Source organism: Amphiprion ocellaris, chromosome 8 (assembly GCF_022539595.1).
Source record: "Amphiprion ocellaris isolate individual 3 ecotype Okinawa chromosome 8, ASM2253959v1, whole genome shotgun sequence".
Taxonomy (NCBI): Eukaryota; Metazoa; Chordata; class Actinopteri; family Pomacentridae; genus Amphiprion; species Amphiprion ocellaris.
The window spans coordinates 7,952,646-7,980,314 of record NC_072773.1 but is presented as its reverse complement, the minus strand read 5'-3'; the positions used below and the strand labels follow the sequence as shown (position 1 = coordinate 7,980,314).

Here is a 27,669-nt window from a genome sequence, read left to right as displayed (position 1 = left end):
CCTCACTGCCTGTTCCCACATTTGCTCCCCTCTCCCCAACCTCTCCCTGAGACACTGTGTACTTCTCTGCTGGGCTCCAAAAACAGGCCAGCATTTACCATCTTCCAAGCCCAAACCACACCTCTGATCTCAGGAGTTCACACCACAAGTTCCCCTCTGCTTCAGTCAGCAGGGTCTTCTTCTGGAGGTAAGTCTTTCCTTTCTTCTGGCTGAGTTGAAACTACTCTGCTGCCACGTGGTTTGGCTGCTTGAGAAGGTGTGCTCAGGAAGAGTGAAGGAGCATGGGAGAAGAGACTCATAGCTCTGAGGATTTGAAAAGTGTATCAGACCCATTAAACTTGTTCTATGCACAGGTTGTGCAGTTACGTTCTAGATATAAATTAGCTTTGACAGTTCTTGACAGTTTTTGGTGGCCTTTTTCCCCCATAAATGTATTGAAAATAACTTAATTTACTAGAACTGAAGTTAAGCATGATTCTTTTTGAGATTAGAATATAAAATCAATCCATTTTCTTATTTATTAAACTATTTAACTTTGTTATTAATTATTGTTGTTATTATTACTGTGGATTTTGGGTGACTGAAATAGTTTGTGTGACATTAAAGTTTTCTCTGATTATATTTACATTCCTATATTTTTTATTTTAGGGATTTACTACTCATAATAACTGGTGGGTAAGTTGTAAACATTGTTCTGATATATCTGGAATAAGAATAAAATGAAGAAAAATGTAACAGGGAAATGATTTAAGGCACTTAGGACATTTGTTACCCACTACATATGAATATAAAAAATGACAGCTCTGACAACAAAACACCAAAACAATAACAGCCAAACAGATTTTCTGAAGTTAACGTAGATACGAGCCTCGGGTGACTGTCATAATGTTACTGTTTTGAAACTGTTATATAGATCTATGTAGATTCACTCCCTGAAAGGAGCACGTGTCAGAGTGTGTGGTCGCTGCTACTAGACAACAAATGTCAAACGTGAGCCTGAGGAGCAGAACTAATGCTAAAGGAGCAAGCCATTGCTAAATAAATAAAAATGGAAAATCAACTGTCATCAGTTTGTCTATTTAAAAAAAAAAACACAGTAATAAAGTAGATGCTGTGACAGCTAATAGTAAATAAAGAGAGTCCAAAATGTTTTCATATTAGGCAAACATTTGCATACAGTTTGAGTTCAATTTGTGTCATGTTTCCTCTTGTTGACTCAGGCTGAAGTGACAAACACAGCTCAGTTGCATACAGGGAAAGATTTAATGAATCACAGAGTGAGCAGCAGGCTCTGAAGGCCCCCTGATGAAAAACTAAAAACTGAACGTGCTGTCAACGGCCCCTGATAATAAAGGCCCACTGAGGACATCACTGAAATCACCATGTTGTATAAGCATGACAGAAAACAACTTTTAATCAAAAAAGGAGAAATGTTAATGCTAACCAATCCAGTTTGTGCTTAATAATGAAATAGAAATAGAATTTCAACTTTTATTTGTTGCTTTTAAATAACCAATGGTGATAAAATACATAATGGAACTGGGGATAATTACAAGGCGTAAAATTGAGCAGCGTAAATTTGAATTTAGAATTAGTTACAGTCAGTAAGCTGTTGTGAACACATTGTTGACTCCCTAGATGAAGAAAGTTAGGGTTAGGGTTAGTGACGCCACCACAGAAAACATATTGTTGTGAAAGAAAAGCAGAAAACTACTTAGGAAAAATTTTTTGGGGTTCCCAGCAATACACCCACCAAGTGTGAGGTAGATCGGATGAACAGCTGTCAGGCAAGGAACATACAATACACAGACTGAGACTCCTTCCTTTATTTTCACCCATTCAGACACATACTCATATACCAATGGTGGCAGAGCACCATGCAAGGTTCTAGTATGCTATCAGGAGGCACAACAATTTCTGTTCAGTTTGTGTACCGATTAAACAAAAAGTTGTAATGTGTTGTTAGGTGTATTATTAAACTTTAAGCTAAGTCAGCCAGTTTCATTTTACTTCCAGCCTTTGTGCTAAGCTAAGCACATCCTGACAGCTCTGTACTTAGCATACAGACATGAGACTGACATTCATTTGAATATCTCAGTCCTCCAAAAATGTCAAATTTCTTCAATGGGTTCTTTTTCTTTATTCATCATCTGTTCAGTTCAGTGAAATTATTCAAGTTTGTGTATCATATCAGCAAGTTTGGAATCTAAATCTGACAGCGGGTCAAACACAGTGCTATCTTTTTTGCACCAACTGGTTTCCAAGCTGGTTGAACTACATAGACATATGTATTGCAAGTTTTAATAATTGTAATATATGGGTTTGTCCTGGATTTTGTAACATAAATGGTGCTTAGATATTTGATCTGCAACCCATTGAAAGGACACTGCAACACGGTTGGCCTGATACACATGTTTCTGTTTACACTTGTAAATACCTTTTTGGCCAAAAAGCATTGGAAAGAAACTCTTGACTCTAATTGGTGAATGGGATGGGTGGGTGACTCTGCATCACATGAAGACCAATAGCGTCAGGTGCAGCAATCAAAGGAAACTGTTTGACTTTTATTCCTCTCCCATTACTGATAATTTTCCTAGTATTCACAATGGACATTTACAATACAGGATTATGGCTATGTAGTTAAACATATTCACATAAAAGAACAGAATTAAATTTAGAAATGTATAAGTAATCCTTTCGGTCACATAAAAATCAAATAACCAGAGTATAGAAACAACTTTGCAAAGGTACATGAGTACTAATTATAATCTTACATACATGATGCCATAATAAATATATTAACTTACCTTGAAAAACGTGGACAACATATATAGCTTCAACGGTGACAGTGAATGATTCAAAACAACATGAAATTGTATCTCTGTGTATGGAATGTATTTACAAATAGAATCCACGTGACTACTACTGTACAAAATGTCAATGTCTGAGGAACCAGCTCAGTCATGTTTGAGCAGAGAGGTCATTTTCAGCTGTTATCACTCTGTATGTCATTACTGAGGCCGACAGGGAAGAGATATCCAGAACTAAAGCAGTCTAGACTTGGCTTCACTCCAGCCTCTTATCTGAGCCACGTTGCCTTTCACCGGGGTTCAGGAAAAATTTTGGCCTGTCAATACAAAACCAATACATTCTGATATATCACTGTTCTGCCTAGAGATTCTGCTCAGCAAGTCAACTGTTTCATTTTTATTTTGCAACAAGGAATATACAGAAATATAAAGTACTCTAAATAACACTTTTATTCTTAAGGATTATTAAATGTAGGACCTTAGAAAAATAGTTAAAAGCTATAGTCAAATAGAAACCACATTCAAAAGGGCATCTTTTTGAAAGATTATTCAATTTTAACTTCTAATTTAATGAAGTGTTGTAAACTAAAATGCAACAGACAATATCTTTATATTACCAATGATTCAAATGACAATGAAAAAGCGAATGAATGGTTTCTGCTTGACCGATGCAAACTTGGAAAGTGGACAGTGAACACACATGCCAATCTTCGCACACTTCAGTAGGTACATGCTAGTTTGCTACACATACATTCACACTTCCCCTCATAGTGAACATAGAACAACACCTGGAGCATTACACTTTTTACAGGATAAAGCAATTAGTTACAGATCAGATTGTAGTACCATTTAAGTGATTAGTTGAGGCGTATCATGGTGTGTCACAGTGGGAGGACGTAGCACACAATTATTTGAGAATTTATAAGTTCCAACTGTGTTTGCAAACCGTGCACATGGTATGTACAAAGCAACTTACTATGTGACAGCGACTCCTTCAATTACAGCTTGTCTCAAACACTTGTTTTCCTGGCACATATGCAGTTGGTGAGCTTGCTGTCAGTTTGCATGGCCAGAGATGTGGACAGCACATAGACAACCACAGAGGGGTCTGCACAGACCCTTGTGGACTTCAGTGGATGATACAAATTAACATCACATGTACTTTTGGCACATGGAGGCAGAAAGCTTGAATTGGCCTTAAGTGTCACTCAGTCTCTTCCAGCTCAATTACTTTTACAGCTCACAGCGTAGCCATTTTGGATCACTTTCAGCAATCTCATCTGTCTGGTTTTCAGTCTGGTTTTCAGTACCATCAAGAAAATGTTTCCAGTAAGAGCTCTGAAGACTACTGAGTAAAAGGCAAAGAGCAAGAATACGTAATTAGAAACTAGGTGCTGAACATAGCAGATTTAGCTGCTAAAGGACCAGATATTTTTCTCAAGAGTTGTTGAACACCAAACTGAATGTAAAAAAGTGAATATCTGACATATATTCATCAGGTCAACACAAAAATGACTACATAAAATGCATTCTGTTACAGTCATTCATCTGAAATTTTGAAATTGCTCTAGCATACTTAAGTACTTCTTTGCAGTCTCGAGAGAAATATCAACTTTCCAAGATCAGCCTAAGTCAAGATTTCATATTGCTTATCTTGTTTGACCAGTGGTCTAAAATCGATTTATATTTAAGAAGACTAAAGAAAGTATTCACATCTGAAAAGCCTGATTTCTGCATTTCAGCAATGGACCATAAACACTGGAGTAGATGAACTGTGTGTTAAATTAAAAAGTAATATACAGTGATCAGTCATAACATTAATATTACTGCCAGGTGAAGTGAATAACACTGATTATCTCTTCATCATGGCATCTCTTAGTGGGTTGCCAGTGAACATTTTGTCCTCAAAGTTGATGTGTTAGAATCAGGAAAAATGGGGAAGCCTAAGGATTTGAGTGAGTTTGACAAGGACCAAATTGTGGTCCTTGTCAAACTCAACAGAACTGTTACTCTTTGTGAGCCTTGCTAAAGTGCTGAAAAGAAACCTGGGACTGCTGTTTTTGCCACAACTATTCACGGAAATTAGGTACAAACACAAATTGGAAACCAAAGTGTTTGGAAACAGGGCTAGCAACAGGCTAGCGGGCCAAAGCCTAAACAACTACTAGAAGTTGACCACACTTGCAACCTAATGAACACAACCAGAATCAGACTATTCAATGACAACTCTACTCTAACGAATACACCTTGAGGCTAGAATTACTGGTCCAGAAAACAGGAATCAATTAATGAGAAAACAGAGCAACCATCAGGGACTTGTGCCTAGACTATGCTTATTTAGCTGGCAGTGAGTATGAAGAGGTCTTGCTAGAGCAATCAGATTCTGAAGAGGCAGGGGCTAGTGTGTAGAGCTGGGAAGCCTGTGCTGTCAGGGATAACAGGGGTAGGCAGGTAATCAGTAGAAGTTGGTTCAGCTGCTGGTGGATGGCTGATGGAGGCAGATCAGCTGGAATATAATAAGATGAGATCAGAGGGAGGCAGGAAGAACGAGGCAGGATACCTACTAAGCGGAAACTGAAGCCAGGAAAACCTTGGCTACAACAAACTGACAGACAATACAGGGTTGCCTAAGCAAAGTGACTGTTCGGCTGAGGCAACAGTCTGGTGGAGGATAAAGGTGTGAGAGGGCTCCTAATTGAAGAGGGAAATGACTGTAGTCAGTAAAACCGGCCTCCTATGGAGCCGTCTATACTGGTACAAGTGGCACTCAGGCACATGCACAGCACAGAGAGAGCAAGAAAGGAAGAGTTACCAATAAAGCTACCAATAGAGCAGAGGTAGAGGCATTGGGACTGACACAATTAAAAATGAATAATATGCTCTTTTGTGTTTTTATGCTATCTTTTCACACTAAGTGGATTTTTTCAGAATTAGTGGAACACCCCTGCCTTTCCATGGATACATTCATTTTCAATACTCTGCTTTTTTTTGTGGGGGAATGCAGGGGAGCTGGAGACTATAGGGCAAAAAAGCAGAGTACACTGAGGGCAAGTCACCAGTCCATCACGAGCCAACAGAGACACAGACAACCAAGCATGTCATTAGACTGTGAGAGGAAGCCATAACACCCAGTGAAAACCATGCATTCACAGGAAGAACATGCAAACTCCACACAGAGACTCCATCTGACCCAGAGATTCGAAACAAGGACCTTCAAGTGGAACCTTTCAGGTGTGAGGTGACAGTGCAAGTCACTGCACTGCTGTGCCATCCCCATTGCCTTTTCACCTTTCACAATACTTTCTTTAAAGTGCAAATTTGTGAATTATAGCAACAAGCTTGTCTTCTCTGACTCAGTGACTTCTTTCTCAGAGGGGCAACACTGTCAAAAATTATACGCAGTGAGGCTGCAACACCATCAACAAGACTATTCACCTGTGTGCTAGTAACATTAGGGTAGCTCTGCACTGTATTGGCATTGATGTAAATTAGAATGGAATCTCTTCCCTAAATGTGGTTAATATCTACTTTATAATAGATTCTTGTGCCAAATGATGCCTAGTTCAACATTGTAGATTGAAACGTTATTTAAAAATAGTCAGAATGGGGTTTTAGAGGAAATACAATTAGATGTCAATTTCTATGTCACATCATTCAAGAGAGTGATTAAAACAGTGAGTGTGTTTAGTTACATTTTGAGAAAGAATTAAATGCATTGTTGAGGCAGTCACTGTTAACAGTTAAATACATATTCAAGTCACAGACACAGTCATTATGGGACACTGAGAAACAAATGTACTTTAATACTGGTAACATGGGCTTCAGTGTAGTTGATGAACTCACTTTTTCTCCCACCTGCACTGAATGCTGTTTCAGAAATCAGGCATAAAAGGAGAAGACACAGAGAGTAGCTTGTTTTTGTTATATTGATTGATTTCTTTCTTTTCGTGTCATGCACACTAGCATGCCCAACCCTCATGGGTTTACAAGATGCCAGGGGTCCGTTTCACAAAGCAGGTTTAACAAACTCTGAGTGTAACCCTGAACTCTGAGTTGATCTACTCTGAGATAGCAAACTCTGAGTTTTCGGTTCCAGAACGGCTGATTTGAGTTGGTTTAATCAACTGGGAGTAATTTCACCTGGAGTTAAGCGCGTGCACCACAACTCTAAAAAGCCATTATCAATGGAGCGCCGATTCGACGAGCCACCATGGCAACAGGGAAGCGGAGGGCTGCGTTTTTGAATTGGAAATCTTAATGCGCTTATATAGCGAGTTTGAACATGTTTTTAGAAAGAAGTGCAACACCTGCAGCTGCAAAAGAGAGGGAGACGGCGTGGGAGAACATTGCTGCCCAGGTCAATGCGCAAGTTTAAATCACAATAATATTACAGGGGAAAACTGTTTGAATGGTAGCCTATTAATTATTTCATTTAAGTGCAATCCTGCGGGGGAGAAGCGCACGTGGCAGGAGCTTAAGATGAAATATAAAAACACTTTTAAAACAGGTAAGAAGTCAGCATAATCTCATGGAGGTACCTCATTTTGATCATGTTTTACGTTGTAAATGTTTTGGGGGGAGCTGGAGAACCCAGGCACAGACACAGAGAGACTGGCAGACCAGTAAATTATGGGAAGAACTTTATTCAACCAGAAAACTAAAACAATACATAAATGGAGAACTGAACTGGGAGGAAACAAGGCTAAACCGAGCTACTACTAACAAACACTATGAATACAAAAACGGAAGATCACAAAACTGAACTAACAAAACTAAGCAAAGGAGGGGTACTTACAAAATGGGGGAACTGAACAGAAGGGGTAGGGAAGCAGGGTCAGGAAATCTGGGGTGAACAGAGACAAGACTGGAGCTACTGGCTGGAGACAAAAGCAGGGCTAGCGAGAATCTGAAAGAAGAACTGAGTCCAAGTGAGGGGAATCAAGTGCAAGGGAAAACAGAGTCCAAAAGCAGAGTCCATGAAGGCATGTGGGTCAATGATCCGGCAGGGAGTGAATGACAGGACAGAACTTAAATAGGTGGAGGTGAGGTGGAGAACAGGTGAATGGACTAATTACTGCAGGTGACACTCATTGCAGTAATCAGCTGATGGCAGAATGCAGGCAGGTGAAACAGGGAGAGCAGGAGGGAGAGAGACAGGGAGAGACAGAGACATGAGGGAGAGACAGGTCAAAGCAGAAACAAATCAGGACTCAAGGGAGAAAGGAGGAAAAATTAGGGTTGTGATGTGAAGGAGCTGTGATGGGGATGTGTGTGCCATCTATGCAGCCAATCACACTGAGAAATCCTAAAAGAAATTAAAATTACTAATCCCAGTCTGAGGTTGCAGCACGATGTCATTAACAGAATATAATTTAAAATTAATTTAACAGATCTCTACATCATTCACCTGCAATCCTGTGGAACTCCTCCTTGATGTCTCTGACAGGTTTATGTCCAGGGAAAACCACAAAGATGGGTAAAAGTCATTTCAGGACCAGACACACTTTTCTGACCGTCCTGCATACAGTTGTCTTACTGAAGTGCTCTGCATCTCCGACATTATATAAAAAACTTCCATTTGCAAAGAACCGCAGCACAACACACAATATCTGCTGGGATGTGAGAGCATGACTGTGGTTGGTAATGTTGCAGATGTAAGGACAAATTAGGTTGTGGATGTAGATTATGGACCATGACGTGAAACGGTACCGCTCAAAAAGAGAACTGTCCGGAAATGCGAGAACATCTATGCACGGTCTGATAACAATCTCCTGACGAATATTTAATTCTCTGCGCAGTAATGCTGCTCCTTCATTCGTTAATAAAAGGACATGACATTTACAGATGGCAGAACGAGGCTACGCTAAAACTCGCCAGCTGACTGAATGAATGAGGAAATCAAATAGTGTGTGACTGAAAGAGGGTGGAGACAGAGAGAAACTCGAGGTTTACTGAGATAAACCTGGTCCCGACCAGGTTAGAGTCATAGAGTCTGTTACTATGGTAACTGACCGAGAGTTTAAGTTACCTCTCTTTGTGAAACAGGCTAGAGTTACCCCTCTGTCTCTGGTTTGAGTTACCTCCCTTTGTGAAACGGAAAACTCAGAGTTTCCCTCATTTCAGGGTTAACAGACTCAGAGTTTTCACTAAACCTGCTTTGTGAAACGGACCCCAGTATACTAGCATTGCAGCAATACATCCACAACACACATTATTCTGCTGCTCAGGTCTAAAAACAAAGTATGTTGCCTTCTATCCTAGGTCTGGCAAAGAAAATCTGCCATGAAAAAGGTGCCCCATCTAAAACATAACTCAAGTTTTTCATAGTCATCCAACCAAAAGAAATCAAAATAAACAGAGCACATCTTCCTGAAAAATACCTCCCTGATATCTTCATATACAGGACAGTAAAACATAAAAGCAACCTCATTCTCAACTTCACCTAAATTACACAACAAACAAAGTCTGGCCTTCTCTGGAGTAGCTTTAAACCCCCCAGTCTCTAAGGCTAATGGTAATGTTCCTGAGCATAACTGTGCACACAGGGATCTCTGTGTTTTGCTTAAATTATTCTTCACATAAGGTTCTACACTGTATCTATTCTTCATAAGACAATAAGTTCATAATTTTGGTTTATATCAAATATCTACAGACCATTTTTCTCTACACCTAAGAAACATATTACTCATCATCTCCTGAATATCACAGAATAACCTGTAATGAAAAATAACTGAGTTGTTCAAATTAAATAAAGATTGAACTCATTTGCCCAGGGGTGATGATTGGAGATGTCCCAATTAAATATCTTGATTCTCTGATTGCATTGTATTGTAATAAGTAATAAATTTATCATTGTCTGTCATAGCTCTGGCATCTTGCTGTTAACCAGAAGCATTTTGATCAGTTAATATCAGGCATCTTCAGGAGAGATGAAGACAGAGAAAACTGTGTCTACACACGGCTTTACTTTAAACACTTAAAGCTGCAGCACCTGTATTTTTTTCTTTAATAGGGCAATGGGACAAGCGTTTAAACGGACAAATTATCACCTGTAAAGGTCTAACCATGTTAGCAGATAACTGCCTAAACATCGAAGAGACAATAGTGTAGTATTTTTTGTGTATGTGTCATCAATATGAAACTAGGTTGAAATTCCATTGTCTTTTTTAGGTTTTCGGTCTTCATCAACTCCTGAGAAAAAAAGCATCTGTTTCTTTGACAGCTAAATAAGCATTAACCAACTAACACAGCACTGTGTTGATTTTTTTTTTCTTTTTCAGATTTACTTTGCAATACGTTTTCAGTCATTTGACAATTTCCATCCATATGAAGAAGTCAGGATACTGAACCTGTCATAAGTATGGAACTGCAGAAGCTATCAAATGGAAATCACCACGACATTGGTGTGCCCGTGGAGGAAGGGTATGTTTCCTGTGTGTCCTGTTTGATGATAAAATACAAATTCATGGCAACTGAAGTATGTTCTTATATTTAAAGTGGAAAATGAGTAGTGCTTGCTTTTTTTATGTTTGTGACATTGCAGAGCCCCATCAGAGGAAGAAAGGTTCCTGCAGCACAAGGACAATGGTTTAAAAAGACCACAGTTCACAGATGTGAGTGAGAAAAAGAGGTCTGCTGGTCTGTTACAGTAAATATTTCAAGAATTTAAATATCTGTTTTGTTGTTGTTGTCGCTGTTTTTAAATTAACCCCCAAATCCACTAGTGGGTTTTAAAGGCTGGTGATCTTGAAAAAAATGAATAAATCACCAAAACCACAACATTTCTGGAAGCCAGTTCTGAATGTGTGCAGTTCTGCTGGGAAAATTAATAAAATCTAAAATTATTTTATTCAAGCTGATTCATCTAAAAATGTAACTTTTACATAAAGTCCTGTAAAAAACAGCAACAACAACAAAAGACTGTGCTCCTTAGCACAGTTGAGAAGCTATAACTGTCTCAGCTGTAACAGTCACGTTACAAAATCTAAGCACCTGTTCAGCTGAACTGCAGGCTTTGCTGACACAGAACAGAGAGAAAGTATGCAAACAAGTGAGAGAGATTGAGAGCAATATAAACCATAACTAACCACAAAATAAATAGTGTGGCTCAAAAATGGTATGCATCTGAACACGTTGTCAGCAAGTTGTTGGAAGTTACATTCAACATGGTGAAATATCTTTCCAGGGTTGATGAGTTAAAAAAAAGTCTCAAGTCTACCAGCAGCCATAGATATGCTACCATTCTGCTTGTTTTTTTTTGTTTGTTGTTTATTTAGTTCATCACCAAAAACAACATCTCTAAGAATAGTGCCCAGTGTCCTAGAAATCTCAAGTGTCAAGTCAACTTTATTGTCATCCCAAACTATGAAAGGACAGAACAGACATATCATTCAGACAGAACATGTACCATAAAAGAACCACTTAACATTCATACACAGCTGGTATGTGTTAGAGGCCATCTTTTTTTGACAAATGTAACACCAAAGGTCCGGTTTGTGACTCTGACAACAGAATCCTCAGTTCACCTGAATGGCTAGAAACAGCCCTGAGACAGGATGGGAACCAAGTAGGAAAACCTGTGCTGCACTACAGGACAATTGTCTTTTGATAACAATAATAAGATTTGCTAATTAATAAATGATATATTAGTTTAACTCAATTATATTCATTTTCACTTACCTTTGGTATGAGCCATGTCAAGAATACATATCAAATGATGTAGAATCTGTGTACCAGTTTAACTTTCAAAGATCACACATACACACAGGGCGGTGACAATGAAACTGAAAAATGCTGTCTTGTATGCCTTGTATGCATGAAACTATAATTTAGCTTCATGCACACAAGGCTATAATAGTAGACTCAAAGCTAGTACTGTAAGGATTTTCAATAAGTAATTATAATTTTTTAGAGATATGGTCACATGAGATAATGAAAATTATTGCAATGTACTGGATACAAAAGTAAAAATAATATTTCAATCATATCTTTTCCAGTTTGAAGGTAAAACCTCTTTTGGGATGTCAGTTTTCAACCTGAGCAATGCCATCATGGGCAGTGGCATCCTGGGACTGTCGTATGCCATGTCAAACACTGGCATCGTTCTTTTCCTGTGAGTACAAAAATCTACACACAGTTTGGTACATAGTACAACTGAATTCGATATACACACATTCACACACACACACACACACACACACACACACACACACACACACACACACACACACACACACACACACACACACACACACACACGTTCTTTCCCTCAGTGGTTGCCTGAAAATGACAGACAGTAAGCACACAGACACAGAGGAGGAGACAAATTAAATATTGCACAACAGTTGGCTACTGCATATGCCAAATGTAGTTTGTGTGTGTGTGTGTGTGTGTGTAAGTATATATATATATATATATATATATATATATATATATATATATAAATATATATATTGCTTGCTATATATAAATTGACAACTACCTCTAAGACTCAGATTCAGATTCACTTTACTGTCATTGCAACAAGTGCAACGAAAGGTAGAAAGGTAGGCTGACCCCTGGTGTACCTCTCCAAGAAGTGCAAGCAATCACTTCAGTTACTGTTTTTTCTTTCTACACAATGCAATGATGTCATCCTGTCACTGCACGATGTTTACAGTACTGTTTTAACTATTATCACTCCATTGCAGGTTCAGATAGGATTTAGGATTCGTGCTGTGTTACTTGAACTTTGTTAACTTGTGTTATTTGTGCTGGGATATTACTTATTACTGATGTCAGTTTGTGTTTCTGCTGTTTTCTCATGTCTGGCAGCTACAATCTGGGTCTCAAGATGAGATTTACTGAGAATATTGTTTTTGCCACTTTTTCCTCTGACAAAAAGACTGACAGTAGGATTAAATCCGCCTGTTTTGTATGTTTATTTGTTTTGTTATTAGCACTGGTCCTTTCTACATTTGAGTTTTTTTCCATCAGATCTTCAGAACTACACTTTTAATTAATTTGCAACATATCAAGATTGCATTGTCTGCAGCCAAAACAGGACGAAGGGAGCCACGGTCACCCTTAAAAAAATTTCTTTGTAGCCCTCTGTCCCATGTTGAGTATAACAAGCCATATAAATAAAAAACTTTTGATATCTCAAAAATGTGTTTTGTACATTAGTAATTCATTTTACACGTAGATTTACCTTATTTTTGGTAATGAATTAATTTAAGCAACAGAAAATCTGGCGAAAGAGCCAGCTCTTTTTAAATTATTAAATAGAAGTCCCACCACTAGCAAGAAAGAAAGGGGATGCAGTCAACACTCCTCACGTATACAAAAACATATAATACAGCCTTCACAAGCACTCTGTTCTGAACCTTCCACAAACACTGAATGAGAGTGCTCCTCTGCAGAGCAGCAGAGCATAGTGGCCTCTAATTGACTAATTGTTTGATTGCCTGTTCAGCCTGGTCCAGTCTTCCTTCATCACAATAATAATGTACAATTTAATTACTAATTAATTCATGCGAAAAAAAACAAAAAACAAAAAAACAATTTTCTACTTTTTTTTTTTAACAGTTTTCTGCCAGCATTCCTGTCTTGCATCATTTGCACTAGCAGCACTTTTTGCTGTCATACTTTTTTTATATTCCTCATAGTTCTCCATTATAACAACCTGTTGACTGAAGTGGGTGGCACATGATTGGTCCATTTTTTGCGGAAGAAGATTCACCAGATAGGTTAAACGTTTCCATTTATGTGAACGCTCACAGAGTATAAAGCAGAAAATCTGAGTAACAAAGAAAGTTGATAACCACTGTCATGATACCCCTCATCCTCCACTGGGCTTTTAGGTTTTACCGAGTTGATTTGACCAAGGAAAGCCTGACCAAGTCAAATTTGCTTAAAAATGATTTGCCTCCACTGAGTGAAATCCAGCAGGCTATAACTGTGGACATTTTCACTGATGTACAGAGTGACTGGACATGTTTGTTATCACAGAAGTACGTAGATGATCAAATTTATTGCAAATTGTTCCTCTCACTGGAACAGCAGCACCTGCCTATCTTGGACACTGCAGCCTTCAGTGTTGATAAACTCTTACTTGCGTAACCAATCAACCAAAACCTTAACCATGCTGTTTAGATAGTAACATTGGGTATGTTAATGATATATGGCCTTACTTTAATTTTAGAAATCTGGTCATTTTAGGCCACATAATGTTAGCTGCAATACCTGTATGAGTAGTTAAGTCATGTAACGTTGAGTTAGCAATTAACAGTGACATTAGCTGATGATGTTTGCAGCTATTTCATTAGAACGAAATTATGTGAAATGAAATTGCACGGCTCAGCAGAAGATGAATAAAACTTAATTACCTCATACGTGAATATGATTTGTGCTTGAGTCATGTCAGACACATTTTTATGGTTTGAAGACAACTCCCATGATCCCACACTGCTTTGCAACATGGTCAAACTGCATCTTTTGTTAATGGTTATGACTGAGAGACCCTAGAAGCAGAAATCACACACTGTGCAGATAAGTTGCCACATACAAATGGTGATGTATGGAGGAGGTCATGGTCTGCAGTTACAAAAACACATTACAGCTGTCCTCTAAAATCTAGGAAAGAAGACTCACACATTGGGCAGGAGAGCTGGAGTCTATCCCAGCTGACTCAAGGTGAAGGCAGGAGACACCCTGCACAAGTCACCATCTACCGCAGGGCTACATAGAAACAAACAACCAAGCACACTCATTTTCACACCTACACACCCACACAGAAAGACCTCTGGCCAAGATTTGATCCCAGGACCGATGAGCTATGAGGTTTACCACTTGCACTACAAGTGCTGCCTCCACTCTTGAAGTATGACAATAAATAATGTAACCTGTAAATATGAGTGTGGGAGAAAAACAAATGCATGTCTGTCATGTTACTGCAAGGCCTTTATTTTATTTATTTATTTTACCTTTGTTACACCCATCTAGTTTGTGCTGCACTAATTACTTTCTGAATTAAAAAAAGAGGCAGCAATTCTGAATGAGCTTCTAATGCTCTGCAGTACACAATATACAACAAGATTAATCATCTTGTAAGAAATGACTAACAAATGACTTTGTGCCTGTGTTCTACAGGATCTTGCTGACATGTATTGCCTGCCTGTCTTGTTATTCGGTCCATCTTCTACTACGTAGTGCTGGAGTTGTGGGTAAGGCCTTGTAAAATGTAGAACCCATCTCTCTGTCTCTTCATTTTTATGTTTCCTCAAATAATACTGATCCAATCCTGTCAATGCATTCAGTGACATTCAGACACTGACTTAATTGTATGCTGTCTTTTCAGGTATCCGTGCTTATGAGCAGCTTGGCTTCAGGGCTTTTGGTCATCCAGGGAAGATTCTAGCAGCGGTCGTCATAACACTACATAACATTGGGGGTAAGACACTGGTGTATATTGCAGGTATGGTGTTTGAAAACTTTATCTCATATACAGTGGTGGAAACAGTTTTCTGGCACCTTTAAAATTTTACACAATTTCAAATATTGTCAGGAAATATTTGTGGAAAAATCTTTTCTGTTTCAAAAGGTGTGGCTGCATTAGACAGACACAAACAAATACAAATTATATGTTTTTGTTTATTGTCTACAAGAAAAACTAACAAAAATAAATTCTTGACAGTTTCAACATGTCAGTTCTCAACATGGTTTGTATCAACAAATAATAGTGAATGTATTCAAAACTAAACAAAAAATAAATAAACTATCACATCATCAAATTAATATTTAGTAGTCCTGCCATTAGCACACAGTAGAGCTCTAATCCTGGCTGACATGTTCCCCACGAGCCTTTCACACTGTTGAAGGGTTAATCTTGTCCCATTCTTCTTGAATTACTGCTTTTAATTCTTCTAAATTCTTTGATTTACGCTTTGAAACTGTGCTCCTGCAGCCAAGTTCTACTGGTCCTGGATGTGTCGCAAGGGGTATCATCTTGTTGAAACATGCAGTTTTGACCTCAACAGAACAGTGCAAGTGCAGAAGGGAACATGTGGGTTTGGAGAATGGCACAATACATGGCAGAGTTCAATGTGCCATAAAAGACCATGAGATGACCAACACCAGCAGCATTCATGTATCCCCAAACCATGATACTGCCTCCACCATGCTTGACAGTAGGTACTGTTCATGCTGGAGATAATGCTTCACCTGGGCTTCTGCGTACCCTCACATTTGCAGGAGGAAGATAAAGCTGGAAACTGGACTCATCTGACCACAGAATCTTCTTCCAATTTCTGGCTGTCCAGTTATTGTGTGCTTGGGCCAACGACGCCAGGCTAACCTCTGTCTCTCACTGAGAGGCAACCTTGTAGGACTTTAAGTCATGATCTAAAAGTCAACCACGTACAGTGCGGGTGGAACACTGGACACCAGTTTGATTTGACCACTGCTGTTGAAGCTCCTGTGATGTCAATCGATGGTTTTCCCTGCACATACAGATCAGGACGCAATCATTTCTTGCTGAAGAAACCCTTGGACGCCCAGATCTTGGTTTGTCTTCCAAGTTGTTGGTTCGTCTGTATTTCTGGAATGTATCCAGCTGCTGAAGGACTGCATCTGCACTTCCTGGCTATCTGGCTGCAGCTGTACCCTTACTGGCTGAGAGTTTGTATCTTCAGGCATGTTTCCTGTGTTAAGTTTCTTGTTTTCTCTATTTTTATATTTGAATAATTTTCAAAAGTGTTGGCTTTATATAGACATGAAGCACATCAACAAAAATTGTGTCTTTTAATAAAAAGCACAACCTTCATTAGTGGTTCACTGCTACCAAAATGCCCAGTACTCAAAATTTCTTATGAATTTTTATGGAACCAATCAATTTTAAGTTTTTAATTGCTTTTTTAGGATTTGCTTAGATTTTCTTATTTTGGCTGTGATTGTGCTAAAATAAATAGCATTTGAAGACCTAAGAGTGATTCTTAATGCGATATTTCACAATGCATAGGGTGTCCAAAAACTTTTTTTCCACCACTGAAAGTATTTGGTAATGCTGCAAGGGAACCAAATATTCCAACATCATTGTTGAACATGTCAGTTCACGTAGCCATGTACTGTACATGTATAAACACAGTGTCTTCAGGATGTTTATGTTTTCCTTCCCTGCAGCCATGTCCAGCTACCTGTTCATAGTAAAATATGAGTTACCACTGGTCATTCAAGCCTTTCTTGGCCAGACATCCAGTTCTGAGTGAGTACTGCTAACAACTATGAAATTCAGTTCAGTTTTATTTATTTATATACTGCCAAATCACAACACAAGTCATCTCAATGCATTTTACACAGTAGGGTCAAGACCTCATAGTACTAAAGAGAGAAACCCTGCAGTTCCACCTGCTTAAGGTGGACTGCAGCTTGGCCACTGTGAGGAGAAAAGTTGTGGGAATGAAAACTAGATTTAATCTATGTCTATAGTTGTTGAAATCATGAAAATTAAATATAACGTTTCTATTCCATTACAGGTCAACGATAAGAGTTAAGACAAAAACAGTATCTCTTTATGCTCTCTGACATTTCTTTCTTGCCTTTGGCTCTAAACTCCAAGTCATTAGTTGAACAGCACATTATACACATTGATAAGTTTCCATTTGCTAAATTTGATTTGACATTTTTTTTTTTTTTTTGGCAAGGGAGGAGCTTATCCCAGCTGACTTAGGGTGAAGGCAGGGGACACCCTGGACAGACCATCAGTCTATCACAGGGTTACACATAGAGACAAACAGACACACTCACATTCACACCTACAGACAATTTAGAATCACCAATTAACCTCAGCATGCTTTTGGTTTTCGGACTAGGGGAAGAAACCAGAAAACTGGGTGAAAATTCAGGCTGCACAGGGAGAACATGCAAACTCCATGCAGAAAGATCCCAGGCCCAAGCATTCTTCTTACCTGAGTCTAGGGAATACAAACTAGCATATTTACCAACATGTCATTGTTCCAAAATGAATGTTATTTTGTTGATTTATCCAGCTTGATGATATATCCAGTCAAGGTCAATATTTACTGACTGTGGGTGCCAGAAATTTTCCTTCAGTTCTCAAAGTAATGTCTGACTTTCCCATTACACTCACTACAAAAATGATCTGATTCTGCAGAAATGGAAAGAGAAAGACTGTCGCTTGGTGTTTAGACACTGATGAGTTTTTATTGCAGCAATGTGCAGAAGGACATGATCAGACTACAAATTGCAGTTCAGTTTAGGACACACTTGTATTATACTGGCTTCTTTGTGTGAACAGCATGGATTACATTCCATAAGAGAGTTGTCTGTGTGTCTTCTTAGAAATTAATGCTTTGTACCTAAAACATATAACTCAGCTTATAAACAGTGGTATATCATGATGTGAGGTAATCCTGCAGGAGATTCTTGCCAAACCACAGCAGCGGTAGTGGCAAATATGTAACTAGAAGAGCAATCAGAGAGCGCAGTACTCTGCCAAGGCTGTTCATTCCCCCATATGGCATTGTCAGAAATGCAGCCTTTTGTTTGTTTTTTTTTGTTTTTTTAGAAATGCAGCATTTGCTCATTAGTTATTGATGATCAGAAATCACGGCAACATCAGATGTGGCCATTAAATATAGATGTACCCACAAACAAAATGACTTTGCGCAGAGCACAGGTGTGTGTTATGCATGTGTACATTATGTATGGATACCGAATCGCCTGACCTAAATATGTAGCGGACAGGGGAATTGATGGGACTCAGAAACACCCCCACAGTCAATTTAATCAATTGTTCCTTGTATCATTTCGGACGGATAAGTCCCGATAAGTCTGCAGGATGATTTGTAGTAGGATCGCAATCATACGATTGTCAGCAGGCAGCTGACGTAGTGTTCACTTGTTGTCATAGTTACAGTGACGCTGTGCCACTATCTCACAATGATAAAGAAATCTTTAACAAATCCATGGATCCAGACTATAAGCCGCATCACTGCCAAAATCAAATCACTTGGCCCATGTGTTATTTGTGACTTTCCTTGAAAATTTCAACCAAATCTGTTAGTCTGTTTTTGAGCAATGTTGCCAACAGACAGAGAGACAAAGCACAGTGATTGTCACATAACTCCATTGCTTTCCATGGCAGCGCAATAAATGACTGTACAATTTGGTAAAAAGAAAATGCATTACAAGGCTGTATTTAAACTTCTGGCCAATGGACATACCAGAAACTGTCATTTCAGAATAGAACTGAAAAAAACCCACAATTCTATCCAATTTATGTCTGTGACTTATGTGTCTGTGATGTTTTGTGTTCTCCATCTAGACAGTGGTTTATGAATGGAAACTACCTCATTATCATTGTCACTGCCTGCATCATCCTCCCACTGGCCATGATGAAACACCTGGGTATGTTCCTTCCCCTCAACTACATATGAGTCAGCACCATCTCAGAGTAATGATTTTCACAGTTTGTGTACAAGACCTTTAATTAAGAATTCATCCCCAGTGTTTCTAAATCCAATTATATTTACACAAGATCTGATTCAGCACAGTAACACTTAGAGTCTACTATCATGTCTGTATATATTTAGGTGATTTGTCTAAGGGTTGTGTTCTTGCATCCTGCAGGGTATCTTGGTTATACAAGTGGCTTCTCTCTCTCCTGCATGGTGTTCTTCCTTTCTGCGGTGAGTTAGTAAAATGCATAAATTTATGGCAATCTAGTTGTGCTTAAATGTTGCATGAGCTACAGGAATGAATGACTGTTTAAAATGAGAAAACAGAAACAGCTACATCTGCCTCTTTAGTCAGAAAATTCTCAACTATGAATATCCCGACTAAAGAGGCAGATGCTTTTTTTCAGGTGGTTGTGGAGATGACAATAGAGCTGGAAAACATACTGTCACCTCTCTAAATAATATTTATGATATGTGACTGATGTGTAATGACATGACTAAATGATGCGATAACATTTCAATATGTTAACTTAGGTCAATTTGAAGTGAAAAGAAAGCCCTTATGTGCAATATTCTTACCTGACTAAAGTCTCAGTTGTTCTGATAGAATTGTTTTTTATTTGTACAAATGGTGTAGTCTCGGTGTCACTTTTAGTTTGCCCTTATTAGTGTTTCCAGGTTTAATCCTTCCAGTGTTGGCTGGATTGGCATTTATGATTTACTCTCATGTACACTATAGTGTGTTGTTTCTTTCCTGGGAAGAGTGTATGTAGATGACAGGGGAGAGGTAAGATAGCAAGTAAACTTGTTTTGTGAATGTACCAAAAATTACACAAAAGTACATCATTTTGTTACCGAAGGCAGCAAGGGTGGGATCTACATTCAGACTGTCTTTCTCTTTGACAACAGGTTATCTACAAGAGATTTAACATTGCTTGCCCTCTGGAAGTGTTTGGCAACTACTCTCTGAACACAGCCATCCCAGAGGACACATGCACCGCCAAATTTTTCACCATCAACCAAGAGGTCAGAGATGAATTTCTGGAATTTCAAGCAAACTTAAAAACTTTATTTGAATGTTTCATGATGGTTCCTTCATGACCAAAGTGTGCTCTGAATACATCCGTGGTCAGGAAGTATTTATGGGTGCATCAATATTATACAGTAGACATAACTGAACATGTTTCCAGTCAATGTTTTTTTCTGAAAAACCACCTAGTGAAATTACTCTGTTGCTTGATTGCAGACGGCATATACCATTCCCATCCTGGCATTTGCTTTTGTATGTCATCCTGAAGTGCTTCCTATTTACACTGAACTAAGCAAGTAAGATGCACACAATATCAAGTTGCTATATGCTTTACATTCAAAGTCCACTTCCATAGTACATATACAAAAAACTTTTTTTTTTTGCTATAAATGTTATTACATATTGTGTTTAATTTTTGTGTTTTTGGTTAAGCAAAAGAAGGCAGGCAGGTCCAGAAACACAAGCTGTCAAACAATCAGACATGTTCGAAACAAATGAACACATTATTCAGATTATCTAAACCACTTTATTTGGACATCTGACATAAATGAAGTTAAAGTTAAAGTTAGTTTATTTATATAGCACATTTCAACAACAAGGTGATTCAAAGTGCTTCACAAGGACATTAAAACAGCAGATGAAAACACAATTATAAAAAGAAAGAAAACATTTATAAAATCATTAAAAGGTCATTAAAAAAAATACATAGTATCTAAAATGTGTGACTTGGAGGTTAGTCTGTAAGCTGTCCATTTTACCAAACATAAAACTGTTAAAGCAGCTATGTTCACATTTAGCATTATAGCAATGTTGGTGCATGTATTAAAAGCTAAGCCATATTTTTCGCTGTTTAAACATCTTTTATGGTCTTCTCCTAAAGCCCAACCAAGAGAAGAATGCAGAATATTGGCAACGTTTCCATCTTGGGCATGTTTACCATGTACTTCTTCACTGCCATATTTGGGTATCTGACCTTCTACGGTGAGAGCAACAATTCTTTAAGTCAGCTGCAACACTCAGTTAAGTTTAATGACAGTGAGGTGTCCCAGGTTCTACATCTGTATGTGTGTGTGTTTGTGTGTGTTTGTGTTCTTTATGGTGTTGGCACATACATCTTTCTGTACATTCACATATTGGGGACAGATTGGTTTAGGATTAAGGTATGGGTTTTTGGGAATAGAAATTTGAATTAGTATTGCAAAAGAAAAACATTTCTGCCCAGATTAGCATTTTAGGACTGACTCAGAAATAATCTTTGTGTATACACAACTGAAAACGTATCCTACCATCCCATGGGTCTGTTTACATACACTGGACTCTGTGCCAACATAAACATGAAGATGGGTGCTGGTTGTTTCATTGCAGAAAATATTGTGGAGGTAGAACAGCAATGGTATGAAGTAACAACAGAAATTTTATTAACTGCACAACAGCTGCTAGCAGAAGTGGCAAAGTCAAAAACATCTGCAGTTCATTGTCTATGTAGAATTAACCACTGGTAGTCAAGGCTTGTCATGTGAAAGGTGCATGACAAATCAGGGAATGACACATAGTGACAGTTACGGTCCAATCAGGAAGCAAACATGCAATTCAATTCAATTCCATTCAATTCAATTCAATTTTATCTATAGAGCTCAGAACCCATATGCCTGAACCCCTAGAGCAAGCCCTAAGGTTACAGTGACAAGAAAAAAACTCCCTTTTAATGGGAAGAAACCTTGAGCAGAACCCAGCTCATATGGGACCCATCTGAGTGTGGCAGGCTGGGTTGAGAGGGACAGAAGAGGGAGAGGGACGGGAGAAGAGGAGGGTGGGGGACAAGTAAACATATAACACACATTGGCATACATGCTATCTGCACTATCACCTCCAAAAGCCCATTTCCTTAAACACCGTTGGCTCTGTAAATGTAGCAGACAATACACGTTTTAAAATGAAAACATATCAGTGTGGATGTAGCTTAAGTCGATGTAACATCTTCTAAAGTAACAGAACTCTCTCTCTCTCTCTGTGTCTGCTTGTGTGTCTGTGTTTCTGTGTGTGTCTGTGTGCAGAAAATACTGAAGCTGAGCTCCTCCACACCTACAATAAGGTTGATCCCTTGGACACTCTGATCCTCTGTGTTCGGCTGGCTGTCTTGGTGGCCGTTACTCTGACTGTACCTGTGGTCTTGTTTCCTGTAAGAACGTGTAGCAAAATGTTTTATTTCTAATGAATTATAAGTGCAAAAAATGAAACAGTCTTTAAGTGTTATAGTCCTAGGTAAAAGAAAAGGTGAAAAACTATAATCCTAGATTTCAGACAGAAACTTCCCGTCAGATCATTAAACTCTGAGGTATGGTGAAGTTAGAAACTCTTAGAAACTCAACAACTGAAATAGGTTACTTATTTTGGATTACATCGTTGTGCATGAAAACATGAACCGTGTATACATATCAAACATTTCCCCTGTTCCTCTGCTGTGATTCCTTTTATATAGGTCTTCTGCATTTTGGTGATACCTGAGCAGCATCACATGTCCCTGTGTCTGTGTTTCTGTCAGATCCGTCGTGCCCTCTTGCAGCTGCTGTTCCCAGGAAAGCCCTTCCACTGGCTCCGGCACATCGCCATTGCTGTTTGTCTGCTGTTTGCTGTCAACCTGCTGGTCATCCTCGTTCCTAATATTCGAGACATTTTTGGCATTACAGGTGAGATATTATACATAGAAACTTTAAGACAACCTGAGCAAAAGAAAGCATTTGGGTCATTCCATCTCAAACATCAGAGGCCTTTTGCTTGACCATCTCTGATTTGCCTGAAAGAGTTTTTTTTAACACATACTATAGATATTTAAAATGATATATGTATAAATTCAGATTAATTTATTGAATACTTTCAGAGATAATAAAAATAAAATAGCTACCCGCTGACTCCCATCAACATATTTTTTGCACATTAAAATTTGATGACAACCTGTACCACAAAAACAACTGTAATAACTACATTAATAAATAAATGTTTTGTATTATTGTGACATTCTACTGCATGTTGTCCAGAAAATATCACTAGCTGCCTTCTGCATTATCCAGTTTTTGGATATTGGGTGCTAAACGACTTCTCATTACAGCTTAACTTTTTTACTATATTTCAGCTCACCACCAGTAATCAGAGCTTATTTGATACTAGTTTTCCAATATTGCAGACACTAAATTAACAGTGAAAATTTCAGGCTTTTATCTTAAATAGCTCCTGAGATGTTGTTGTTCAAACATCGCTTCAGATTTCAATTTATGAAAAATCATCCTAAAAGTGGGTTGATGGTCAGTTTTTAAAAAAATATTTGATATGTCACAATAAATTTACACAAATATCTTTGTCCCAGCAAAATTCTGTGCGCCTTGCTATTTCAATGGCAAAATCACAGATGAGTGGGTTAAGCCAAGTCTCTGTTATAAGTAGAATGCAACAGTCCTGGGTGGGTTTGTCTGAGGAGATTTGTAGTTTTACTTTACGTCCATTTTAGTTTAACTTTACATCCATTTTGTTGGTGATGGATCTGGCATTTGTGAGAAAGATGCTTAGTAGCATCAGTTTTGTGGTTGTTTCCTTAGCCTGGTGGCACCCTTCTGCTTCTTGTGTTGACTTTGTCTCCAGTGCCTTGCTAGCACCAATAGCAATCCACAGAGTCCTCAGGGATATAGTGTGAGTGCAGAAATTCACTCATATTGGCCTGATTACACTGTACACCTTTGATCAGAAGATTGTGTAGGCTGTAGGTGGTATTCGCACAACTAAGCTTGAAATTGGGCACTGGAAAGAGAGAGCATTGAGATGTTGCATCTGTGCACATCGCCATCTTCTTTACCTCTGGGAACCACAAGTAAACCTGCAGACTGAGAGTGAAGGGCTCTGTTAAGACAATATGGCACAATAAGGTCTTTAAGACAAGATGGAGCTTGGTCATTAAGAGTTTTATGTGTGAGAAGCAGGATTTCAAATTCTATCCTAGATTTCACAGGGAGCCAATGAAGAGAAGTTAATACAGGAGCAATATGATGTCTTTTACTGGTTCCTGTCAGAACTCTGGCTGCAGCATTTTGTATTAGCTAAACTTTTTAAAAGACTTATTGGGAGTTTCTGACAATAAGGAATAACAGTTGTTGAGCCTAGAGGTTAATAATGCATTGACTAGTTTTCAGCATCACTCTGAGACAAGATATTATTAATTATGACAGTATTGCAGACGTGCTTTATGTATGAATTAAAAGACACATCGTGATCAAAAATAACTCTATGGTTACTTACATTCAAACTGGAGGATGCAAAAGCAGTGTTGAGATCCAAACAAGTATAGAGAAGAGTCTACGATCTGAAGCTATGAGAGGATCATTGATGACTTTTCTGTATTATAATGCATTCTAAATCCTGGTTTCAAACAAACCATTTCAGTGCAGATGGTCACCGAATTGACTTGCAACAGCTTTTTCATGAATTTTAGAAATAAAAGGGAGGTTGGATATGGGTCGGTAGTTGGCTAAAACACCTGGATCCAAAGCAGTGGTTGATGACAACAACTTTAACAGCCTGTGGTATGTAACCTGTTAATAAAGAGATGTTGATGATTTCTAATACTGGAATGTTAATTAAAGGAAAGATGTCCTTGAACAGTTTAGTTGTGATAGGATCTAACAGATATGTTGCTGATTCTGAAGAATTTACTATTGACATGAGCTCTGAGAGAAGAAGTCCAAATATATCTCTGGTCCTGTGGATACCTCCAGAGCCACTGCACCTAAAGTTATGTTTATGATTTTTTTTCTGATAGTCAGACCTTTACCTGGAAGGAAGGTCATGAAGTCATCACTACTAAGTTCCAAAGGAACAAAAAGCTCCACAGAGCTGTGACTCTTTGTCTGCCTGCCTACAGTGCTGAAACAAAACCTGGGGGTTGTTCTTGTTTTCCTCTATTTGAGATGAATAGTAAGCAATTCTTGTTCTACGGAGTGCTTTCTTATATGTCAATGAACTATCTCTCCAGGCTAAGTGAAATTCAAATTTGTACCATAATTAAACTCTAGATTGTATAGAGAATCAGACAGGTAAACATTAGGTAGATGAAACAACAAACGGACAAGACAAAGGGAAAGTCAAGACAATTTATACACATAATTGATAGGGGAGACAAGATACAGATGTGTCATGAGACACAGGTAAAATGAGGACAATCAAAAGACAAGGGAAACAGAGACAAAGAGAAGAAGTTAAAACACAAATGACACACAAGGTCACAATATTTTTTGGGAAACAGCTGGGTTGCTTAGAATACTTTAGGTCACATCAGATGCGATAAGGAAGACTAAATTATTCTGTGTACATGTGTCATAAACCTGAAGAAGCAGCATTTTCTTTTACTGTGCGTACATCTGTAACAAACTCTCAGACAACGTAAGTAAGAGTGTTGCAGCAAAAACTTTAAGTGTACAGGCTAAAGCACAAGTGTGTTTGCAGTACCGGAGTTTCAGCAAAGTACAGATCTTTAATTTGTTTCAACTTATTTGTTTCGCCTAGCAGTTTCTTCTGAGAAAATATGTTGTTATACAGTTAGAATAGTTGTGTGTCTCTTCTTTGTGTACAGGGGCAACCACAGCTCCCACTTTGATCTTCATCCTTCCTGGACTGTTCTACATTCGCATCATCCCTATGGACCAGGAGCCCATGAACTGCAGATCAAAGATCCAGGTAGGTTCATATATCTGCCTAACTGAAGGGGAACGCACTTAGATATCAGCTATTGATAACAGAGTTAAAGAAAGTAAAAAGGCAATAAATATTACGGCTCGAAGTGCAAAGGGTCGTGATGCTAAACTGACATATTTTTGTTGGATTTTTAGGCTGCATGTTTCACCGCACTGGGTTTCATATTCATGACCATGAGCCTGACATTCATTGGACTTGACTGGATGAGCGGAGAAAAGCGGAGTCTTGGCGGCCATTAAAGTGCATTTCCCTAGTAAGAGCAGCCCATTATTATGCTTCGAATCCAAATTCCTGGATGGAAAGTAAGATTCAACCTACTGCTGAAAGGCTAAGGCTTGGAGGGACTTTTTTTTCCAATAATCATAAGGATATCCGTTGCTCCAGAGTGATGAGGAGGTCAGTTTAGTCCTGTCAAGAACCCAGGCCCACATACACCACCTGGAATCATCACAGGTAGCGTTCCTCAGTTCAGCTAGATCAGCTAGAAGATCTCATGAACATGTTGACCATGAAAGCTCCTCAATCACTGAACGCTATATACCCTACAGAGGCTGTATGTGGTGCATAATAATAACAATATTAAAAGCAAATTGGGCATATGCCCCCCTCCAAAATAAATAAATTTATAAATTGTTGTTTAATTATGAGAAAAGTTTAAGGGAGATAATGTACTTAGTCTGTGCTTGTAAAAAAAATGCCATTATAATAAACCCCATCATGGTGCTAACATTGTAATATGATTTTTTGTCCTTATCAGAGAGTCATATTGAATGAGGTAACCGAAAAATGGCTTTCAGATAATTCAGGTCATTTGATGCATTTTGTATTGTATTCTACAGTGCATGGTATGGCAATAAGGAAGAAAGCTTGGCTTTTATCAGCCAAAATTTAGTTTACACAACTGTGAACTAGTAATTTGGTATAATTCATTTGTGAATTTATTCTGGACAGCATGTGTTCATTGTATAATAAAAACTCACAAACCATGAAGTTTGTATTTTTTAAGTAATGTGTATGATGTAATGACTACTGTAACAACCAAATACTCATTATAGAGGCAGTATGCAATAAAATCATGATTGTTTTCATTATCTTTAAACAGTAAACTTCACATCACATTGCTCATACTGCTCTGTCTGCTGGATAGAGAGCTACTGTTTGCCTAACAAGATGCTAAGCCAAGTGTATATTGGCACTGTGATGCAGTACCTTTTTTTGTTTGTTTTGTTTTTATTGCTTCCTAGTGCATAAAATCTGCTCAATGCAGTTTTAAGATCAAAATTGTCTGGAGTAAACCACACATTAAAGATCTAAAAATCACAAGTCCCCCAGAGTGTCTTTCAATTTTCCATCGCAAAATACTGCAAAGATGGTTCATTTTAAAATCGCTGTATAACCCCTGGTGTCATGACTGTCACTGCTCTTTCCAGAATAGACAGTGTGGGGCAAAATAGTGAATTGTATGACTGCTGACAACAGGAAAATGGGACTTTCTATTGCTTCCAGTTATTGCTTTGATCAATCATTTGACATAGAAACATCGGCATATTGACAACACATCCATTGTTTATAACTTACATGTATGGTGAATTTGTCAGACAATATTGCAGTCATAAAATTGGTAGTTTAGCAGTTGTTG

At 38.3% G+C, this 27,669-nt stretch overlaps 1 protein-coding gene across 1 annotated transcript; it reads left to right on the top strand.

The window, feature by feature from the left end:
* LOC111578731 (sodium-coupled neutral amino acid transporter 3-like) lies at positions 1-27,353 on the top strand. The gene is made up of 16 exons (XM_023285667.3): positions 1-187; positions 10,091-10,232; positions 10,354-10,423; positions 11,807-11,922; positions 14,940-15,013; positions 15,148-15,240; positions 16,968-17,049; positions 19,132-19,214; positions 19,437-19,495; positions 20,174-20,290; positions 20,511-20,590; positions 21,175-21,275; positions 22,349-22,473; positions 22,837-22,981; positions 25,909-26,012; positions 26,165-27,353. The coding sequence occupies exons 2-16, from the start codon at positions 10,171-10,173 to the stop codon at positions 26,267-26,269; spliced, it is 1,416 nt and encodes a 471-aa protein (XP_023141435.1). The 5' UTR covers positions 1-187; positions 10,091-10,170; the 3' UTR covers positions 26,270-27,353.
* Positions 27,354-27,669: the final 316 nt, after the last annotated feature.